Source organism: Mobula hypostoma, chromosome 11 (genome assembly GCF_963921235.1).
Source record: "Mobula hypostoma chromosome 11, sMobHyp1.1, whole genome shotgun sequence".
Taxonomy (NCBI): Eukaryota; Metazoa; Chordata; class Chondrichthyes; order Myliobatiformes; family Myliobatidae; genus Mobula; species Mobula hypostoma.
The window spans coordinates 89,321,001-89,330,183 of record NC_086107.1 but is presented as its reverse complement, the minus strand read 5'-3'; the positions used below and the strand labels follow the sequence as shown (position 1 = coordinate 89,330,183).

At 45.8% G+C, this 9,183-nt stretch overlaps 1 protein-coding gene across 1 annotated transcript in view; it reads right to left on the bottom strand.

Annotated features, from left to right (window-relative positions):
• Positions 1–5,090: 5,090 nt before the first annotated feature.
• The window catches only part of LOC134353924 (guanylate-binding protein 1-like), a 47,800-nt gene continuing 43,707 nt past the window's right edge, over positions 5,091–9,183 (bottom strand). Inside the window, exon 10 of the mRNA XM_063062466.1 lies at positions 5,091–7,142. Coding sequence (XP_062918536.1) covers positions 6,763–7,142 — 380 coding nt within the window. The 3' untranslated portion in view covers positions 5,091–6,762. The remainder of the gene's footprint in view (positions 7,143–9,183) is intronic.

The window sequence follows — 9,183 nt, the reverse complement described above, 5'->3', positions numbered from 1 at the left end:
CAGGAGCCAAGACCCCAGCCTGCAAGCCTCAAGAGCCAAGACCCCAGCCGCGTCCTGTCCTGAAGCCATGTCATGTCCTTGCCTGGTTCTGGAGTCCGAGCCCGAGGCAAGACCCAGGTTCTGGGTCCCTGTCCAGTCTCTGGCTCGGAGTCCAAGCCTTGTCTCCTAGTCCATGGTTAATAGTCCTGGTCCCACTTTCCCTAGCCCAGGCTCCTAGTTCCTAGTTCCTTGTCCATGTCCTAGCCTAAGTCTACGTTCTTGTCCCTGCTCCTTGTCTGTATCCTGTCACGCTCCTACTCTAGTCAAGTCCTGTTCCTTGTACTTCAGTGTCTGTGTCTTGCGTTTGGGTCCGTTCCCAATTCCACGCTCGCTACGACCATAACGCCTCCCGACTCGGCCTCCTGGCCTGTGTTCAGCACTTGGGTTCATACCACTGCCACGTCCTTGCAACAGTAGGTGCCAGGGCCCAGGATGTTTCTCCTCGCGTCCACGATATGCTGAAGAGGGAAGGAGAACAGCCAGAGGTCGTGGTACATATTGGTACCAATGACATAGGTAGGAAAAGGGAAGAGGTCCTAAAACAGACTACAGGGAGTTAGGAAGGAAGTTGAGAAGCAGGACCACAAAGGTAGTAATCCCGGGATTACTGCCTGTGCCACGTGACAGTGAGTATGGAAATAGAACGAAGTGGAGGATAAATGTGTAGCTGAGGGATTGGAGCAGGGGGCAGGGATTCAGATTTCTGGATTTTTGGGATCTCTTTTGGGCAGGCGTGACCTGTACAAAAAAGGGTGAGTTGCATTTGAATCCAAGGGAGACCAATGTCCTTGCAGGGAGGTTTGCTAAGGCTATCGGGGAGAGCTTAAACTCGAACTCCTGGGGCGTGGGAACCAAACTGAAGAGATAGAGGAAGGGGCGGTTGGCTCACAAACAGGGAAAGCTTGGAGACAGTGGAAGAGGCAGGATAGACAGGTGATAGAGAAGGGATGTGCTCAGAACAACGGTTTCAGATGTGTCTATTTTAATCCAAGTATATTGTCAACAAAGCGGATGAGCTTAGAGCGTGGATCCGTATTTGGAGCTATGATGTTGTGGCCATTATAGAGACCTGGATGGTTGAAGGGCAGAAATGGTTACTTCGAGTGCCAGGCTTTAGATGTTTCAGAAAGGATAGGGAGGGAGGCAAAAGGGGTGGGGGCGTGGCACTGCTGATCAGAGATAGCGTCACGGTTGCAGAAAAGGAGGAAGTCATGGAGGGATTGTCTACTGAGTCTCTGTGGGTGGAAATTAGGAACAGGATGGTTTTTTTTTATAGACCACCTAACAGTAACAGGGACATTGAAGAGCAGATAGGAAGACAGATTCTGGAAAGGTGTAATAATAACTGGGTTGTTGTGGTGGGAGATTTTAATTTCCCAAATTAATCTCCTTCACCCCCACCACCTCCTGCACCCCCATGATCTCCTGCACCCACCCACCCCCTCATTCCCCCCAAACCACCTATACCCCAAACCTCCTCCCCAACTCACTCCCCATCCTCTCCAACTCTCCCCCTCCACAACTGCTACCCCCAACCACCTATCCCCCAAACCTCCTCCTCAACTCTCGCCAACTCCTTCCTCTGCACTCCCCCTCCTCTCTCACCCCGTTCTCCCCCTCTCTCTCCCTCATCCTCTCCCCTCCTCTCCTCTCCCCCCCGCATCCTCCCCATCTCTCTCCCCCCCGCATCCTCCCCATCTCTCTCCCCCCGCATCCTCCCCATCTCTCTCCCCCCCGCATTCTCCCCATCTCTCTCCCGCCCGCATCCTCCCCATCTCTCTCCCCCCAGCATCCTCCCCATCTCTCTCACCCCGCATCCTCCCCATCTCTCTCACCCCGCATCCTCCCCATCTCTCTCCCCCTGCATCCTCCCCATCTCTCTCCCCCTGCATCCTCCCCATCTCTCTCCCCCCAGCATCCTCCCCATCTCTCCCCCCCCGCATCCTCCCCATCTCTCTCCCCCCCGCACCCTCCCCATCTCTCTCTCCCCCGCACCCTCCCCTTCTCTCTCCCCGCCTCACCCTCCGCTTCTCTCTCCCCCCCCGCACCCTCCCCATCTCTCTCCACGCATCCTCCCCATCTCTCTTCCCCGCATCCCACCCTTTTCTCCCCCTCTTCACTCCTTTTTCTCCCCTCCTCCCCTCATCCTCCCCCCTCCTCCCCATCTCTACCCCTCATCCTCCCCCTCCTCCCCATCTCTACCCCTCATCCTCCCCCTCCTCCCCATCTCTACCCCTCATCCTCCCACTCTTCCTCCCCCTCCTCCCTCTCCCCATTTCTCTCCCTCATCCTCCCCCGCCTCCTCCCCATCTCTCCCCTCATCCTCCCCTCTTCTTCTCGTTTGCTGCAGATTGGAAGAAACGGCAATGCACAAAGCAATATGAGATGGCTTTCAAAAAGGTAAAGGAAATGGTGATATCTGACACTGTACTGACACATATTATCCACACATTCCAGAGAAGCTTGCCTGTGATGCCTCGTCTTACAGATGCGGTCATGTCACATATTATGAGCGATGAAGTGACCAATCCGTGGCCTTTGCATGATATTCACTTACCACTGCAGAGAATACATATTGGATCAGAATGACAGGCAGTAAGGAAGATGGGTAGTGTGGCTCTGTCTTCTGATCCTATGTCACCTCTTTCTGAAGATTTAATTTCATTTTTTAAAGGTGCAGAATCCTTGTGGCTTGAGTTAAGAAAGTGTAAGTGTAGAAAGAACCTGATGAGAGTTGTATACAGGCCTCAGAACAGTAGCCAGGATATATGCAAAAAATAACAATGGGAGATAGAACAGGGATGACAAAAGGACAATGTAGTGATGGTCTTGGGGGTATGGTTTTCAATATGCAGGTAGACTGGGAATATCAGGCTGGTCCTGGATCACAAGCTAGGGAAATTGTAGAATGTCTACAAGATGGATTTCTAGAGCAGCTCATGGTCGATCCCATTTCCCATTAGAGGATCAGCCATTCTGGATTGGGTGCTATGTAATGAACTGGATTTAATTAGGGAGTAAAAAATGGAGAAAATGTGGTGCTGATTGAAAGGAAGGACCGTGCAGGTGCATTTCAAAGCTAAGGTGTAACTTGTTCAAGGCAAAGTTGCAGCTGAAGTTTGGTATCACTGATGGAGTTGGAGAGAACAATTTTGAGAGGAGTCCATGTGGAAGAGTTTCGATGCCCGTTCACCTAATCCGGGTGTGAGTTTGGATCGATCCAAGTGCCGAGCCAATTTGGTTAGATTGAGAGTAGCTTTGGCCTGTGCAGCTCAAGTTTGTCACTGCACTGGGATCTGGGTCCTAGAGCGAGGTACTACCCAGTGCTTGGAGATTTAAATGATGGTCCATTTAGACTGGGAAGTCCGAGGGTCAGGACCAGAGACGAGGGTTGGGATGATTTTCCTAGGTCTCCTGTGGTGTTCATTCCTCTCTCTGCAGCACCGAGGCTGTGAACTGCTCGTCTTAGAGTTTTGCAGCAGTTTTGCCCTGCAGATATGATGAACTAAGTTCGAGGCTTGAGCCTACTCCTGCTGCTCTGGGGAGTGAATCTAAGGATTCAGTCTAGCTCCGAATGCCACCATTTGTTCTGATTATTTGCATGATGTGTGTGTTTTATTTTCTCTTTCTCAGTGGTTATGGTCTTTTTTAAAAAAAATGTTCTTCAGTTTTTTTTGGCTCTGTGGCTGCTACCTGTAAGCAATCAAATCTCAAGGTGTATAATTTATACATTCTTTGATCATAAATGCTTTTTCAATCTTTTTAAATGGATGCTGGCTTGGACCAGAACCAATAAGAAAATGTTGTAGGTCAGTCAGATGATCCATAGCCAATGACACTGAAATGCAACATTTGATAAGGATTTAATATAAAAGCAGAGGCTTTCAAAGGCAAAATAGCAATAACTTCGAAGATTAACCATCACAGAACAAGGGTGAGAGACCCTACGTGTAACACACGAAGAGTGGATCAGGACTACAAGGAACACCTGGTCAGCGTAGATTCTTTCTACTGTTTGGCTATTCAGGAGAGTCAGGGAAAGCAAGTGTGTGTGTGTGTGCGCACACAGGTACTTGTTGGTAATCAGATTCTCTCTGTGCCTCTCTGATCATTATTACAAGGGGAAAAGTGCAGATAGATGCAGACCAAAGATGAAGAAGTGTCCTAAAGGGAGGATGACACATGCAAGGCTGACAAGGGAAGTCAAAGACAGAATAAGATAAATGAGATGGCATATAATATGACAAGAATTAATGTGCTTCTAGAGGATTGGGAAGCTTTTAAAGACCAATAGAAGGGGACTGAAAAAGCCATAAGGAGTGTAAAGATAAAATATGAAGGTAAACTAGCCAATGATATAAAAGAGGATATCATTTTTTTCAGGTATATGAAGAGTTGAAGAAAGCTGAGTGTGGATATCAGACTGCTGGAAAACAACACTGAAGATGCAGTAATGGGGTCAAAGATATGACAAACATGAATTACTTTGTGTCAGTCTTCATTGCGTCAGAAATTAGAGAGTGTTTGGGGGCAGACATGAATGTAGTTGGTATTTCTAAGTAGAATTTGCTTGAGAGGCTGAAAGGTCTGAAGGTACATCAGTCAACTGGACCGGATGGGTGACATCCCAGTGTTCTGAAAGACGTAACTGAAGAGATTATGGAGATATTTGTAATGATCCATTGACTGGTGGTGTTCTACAGGGGTCGATGTTGGGACTGCTTCTTTTCCAGTTATATGCCAATGACAGAATTGACAGAATTGCTGGTTTTGTGGCGAGTTGGCAGATAATACAAGAATTGGTGAAGGGCCGGTTGAAATGAGGAAGCACGGAGTTAACAGAAAGACTTAGATGAGAGAAATGGGAAAGTATTGGCAGATGGAATATAGTGTTGGGAAGTGTATGGTCATGCATTTTGGTTTGTTTCATGGTTATCTTGAGAATAAGGATCTCAGAGTTACATACTGCATACATACTTTGATAATAAATGAACATTTGAACCAATAATCTCTAATCTTGCCAACAAAGATACGGCCATCACATTCTTCTATGCCCAGAGTGTCCTAAATGCAATAGAGAACAATTTTCTGCTTCACACCAGTCCTTTATTAAAGTTCACAGCATATACAAACAGCTAGTATTTAAATCCACACTTCCATGTGGTGGGATGTGGATCCAATATCTAAGTTTATCCACACAGATATATCCTGATTCTTATTATTACCGTTACATTGATTTGGCAAATTGGAAAGATTACTGATTTGTTCATAAAGTTATATTGTGGTTAAATGTAGCATCTATGTTACTTAACAAATCTATTAGCCAAAATTTTTCACTCAACTTGTATAAAGCAATAACCTGCTGGAGGAACTCTGTGGATCAAGCAGTATTTGTGGTAGGAAAGGAATTGTCGACATTTTGGGTCAGGTCCCTCTGCTGAGGACACCTCTATCAGTTCTAATACATGATCTTGACCCAGCATCACCAATCCCTTCTCCCCCACCCCCACCAACAGATGCTGCTCGACCCACTGAAGATTCCTCCATCTCCCTGTTTTTGTTCCAGATTCCAGCACCTGCACTCTCGCATATCTCTGCTGAATGTTCATCTGTTCTTGCATTTCAGCTTCCAATTGTTCATTGCTGGCGGTCAGATTTATTGCCTGGATAATTAGTGTGACCCAGTAATCACACTGATTGTGGATTGATGGTGGGAATGTAACAGCCAGAGAGAGATGACAAGTTCCCATCAGCCTCTGGGAGGGAACTCTGCTGGTGACAGAGAGATCCACAGAACACAGAGCAGAGTGGAGGAAGGACACATTATCAACACAGGGTCAGTATTGAATAGAGATGACCGCTAACCCAGATCACTGAACCAGCAGATAAGTAGGATGTGGAAGCTGACATTCTGTACAGGGGAGAGTTTGATGAATTGTCCAAGGATAAACATACCCCCTTATAATTAAAGAGCTGGTAGTTCAGGTAATTGTGGTACAGCGTGGAAGGGTATATGAGAGGATTGAAAAAACATGGATAAGAACTGGACATGTAGCTTTTATAATTAGCTACCAATGACTAGGCAGAGTCTGGAACCTTTATGCGGGAATGCATAAAATGTGTATGAGATATTTGGTGGTAACTCTGGAGTCCAACAAATGCTGAAGAAATGTCCACAACCCTGTCTCGGAGGAGAACTCACTGCATTGAAATCTGGACATATTCACCTGGAGCAGGTAATGTATGAACTCAAGTAGAGGTTGTGAGACCAGAAAGTAACCAGAATTGTTTGAAACTACATGCTAAAGCTTTGATGTGTTTGAACGAACCATGATTAATCAAGAAAAGTTAGCAGGCATAATTATTGAGTGTTGTGTTTCTCATGCATTGCATTGACTACAAAATAGAGGATTCAGTGGGTGGTTGGGGGTAGTTTTGGGGGAAATGTCCATGGACTGTGGGAGGGAACTCAATGGGTTTGGGAGAGCACTGTAGGCTGCAGGAAAGGATTCAGTGGATTCAGTGGGTGGGGAAATACAGGTGATGGGAGGGAGTGTCTGTGGGCTGTGTAAGGGGATTTAATGTGTGGGACATATTACACTGGGTCATGTGGAAATGATAATCTCATTCACATCCTTGTGGTTCTGAGATTCACCAGCTAGAATCTATGGATAAACTGGGAGAAAATGCCTACCCCACTTTAAATGTACACATCTTTTTTGACTACTTTCTTACTATGGATATAATAACTTGTGCTATAGTACCCAGTACAGATACCAGTGTGGCAAAATTCTCAGCATTCTCCCTTATGAATGTCATAAAACTCCAGTTTGTTGTCTCTTCATATTTCCTCTTCAGGTACTCGTACCTCTGCAGAGCCCTTTGCGCATCCTCCATCCTGCCTTCAACTTCGTATTTCTCCATCTCACTCCTCATATGCTCCTTGGCTTCCTTCAGCTCTTCCACACTGCACGTTTTACCCTCCTCAAATCTTTTCCTGATCTGCTCCATGATTTCCTTATTCCTGCATTCCTCAAATACTTTCCTCTTCTGCTCCATCATCTTCATCTCCTGTTTCACCCTCGAGAGCTCCTGTTCCAAAGCTGACAAAAGGGCAAAGGACGAATTGGTTAGTCTGTGCAGAGAGTGTTGAAGGGATCACTTCCCTAGGTGCCAGTGACAGGACATTGAGAGGGAGCTTCACTCACTGTTCAGTCTAAGAAACACACATAAAATGCTGGAGGAACTCAGCAGGTCAGGCAGCATCAATTTAAATGAATTGACAGTCAATGACAAAGGTCGGAAAAGGGAAGATGTCCTGAAAGGAGAATACAGGGAGTTAGGAAGGGAGTTGAGAAAAAGGACCGCAAAGGAAGTAATCTCAGGATTACTGCCTGTGCTACGCGACAGTGAGAGTAGGAATGCAATGAGATGGAGGATAAATGCGTGGCTGAGGGATTGGAGCAGGGGGCAGAGATTCAAGTTTTTTGATCATTGGGACCTCTTTTGGCGCAGGTGTGATCTGTACAAAAAGGACGGGTTACACTTGAATCCTAGGGGGACCAATATCCTGTCCGGGAGATTTGCGAGGGCTACTGAGGTGACCTTAAACTAGAATGGTTGTGGGGTGGGAATCAAATTAAACAGACTAGCAGAGAGGAGGTTAGTTCACAACAGGGGGATGGGAACCAGTGCAGGGAGACAGAGGGGTGTAAAATGAGGGTAGAAGCAAAAAGTAGTAAGGTGAAAAGTAAAAGTGGCAGGCCGGCAAATCCAGGGCAAAAATCAGAAAGGGCCACCTTTCAACATAATTGTATAAGGGCTAAGAGTGTTGTAAAAGAGAGCCTGAAGGCTTTGTGTGTCAATGCAAGGAGCATTCGTAACAAGGTGGATGAATTAAAAGTGCCGATCGTTATTAATGAATATGATATTGTTGGGATCACAGAGACATGGCTCCAGGGTGACCCATGATGGGAGCACAATATTCAGGGATATTCAATATTCAGGAGGGATAGACATGAAAGATAAGGAGGTGGGTTAGCATTGCTGGTTAGAGAGGAGATTAACACAATAGAGAGGAAGGACATTAGCCAGGAGGATGTGGAATCGATATGAGTAGAGCTGCATAACACTAAGGGGCAGAAAACGCTGGTGGGAGTTGTGTACAGGCCAATTAACACTAGTGTTGAGGTTGGGGATAGTATTAAACAGGAAATTAGAAATGTGTGCAATAAAGGAACAGCAGTTATAATAGGTGACTTCAATCTACATATAGATTGGGTGAACCAAATTGGTAAGGGTGCTGAGGAAGAGGATTTCTTGGAATGTATGCGGGATGGTTTTTTGAACCAATATGTCGAGGAACCAACTAGAGAGCAGGCTATTCTAGACTGGGTATTGAGCAATGAGGAAGGGTTAATTAGCAATATTGTGGTGAGAGGCCCCTTGGGTAAGAGTGACCATAACTGGTGGAATTCTTCATTAACATGGAGAGTGACATAGTTAATTCAGAAACAAAGGTTCTGAACTTAAAGAAGGGTAACTTTGAAAGTATGAGTCGCGAATTAGCTAAGATAGACTGGCAAATGACACTTAAAGGGTTGACGGTGGATATGTAATGGCAAGCATTTAAAGATCGCATGGATGATCTACAACAATTGTTCATCCCAGTTTGGCAAAAGAATAAATCAAGGAAGGTAGTGCACCCGTGGCTGACAAGGGAAATTAGGGATAGTTTTAATTCCAAAGAAGAAGCATACAAATTAGCCAGAAAAAGTGGCTCACCTGAGGACTGGGAGAAATTCAGAATCCAGCAGAGGAGGACAAAGGGCTTAATTAGGAAGGGGAAAAAAGATTATGAGAGAAAATAGCAGAGAACATAAATCTGACTGTAAAAGCTTTTATAGGTATGTGAAAAGAAAAAGATTGGTTAAGACAAACGTGGGTCCCCTACAGACAGAAACAAGTGAACTGATTATGGGGAGCAAGGACATGGCAGACCAATTGAATAACTACTTTGGGTCTGTCTTCACTAAGGAGGACATAAATAATCTTCCGGAAATAGTAGGGGACAGAGGGTCCAGTGAGATGGAGGAACTGAGGGAAATAAATGTTAGTAGGGAAGTGGTGTTAGGTAAATTGAAG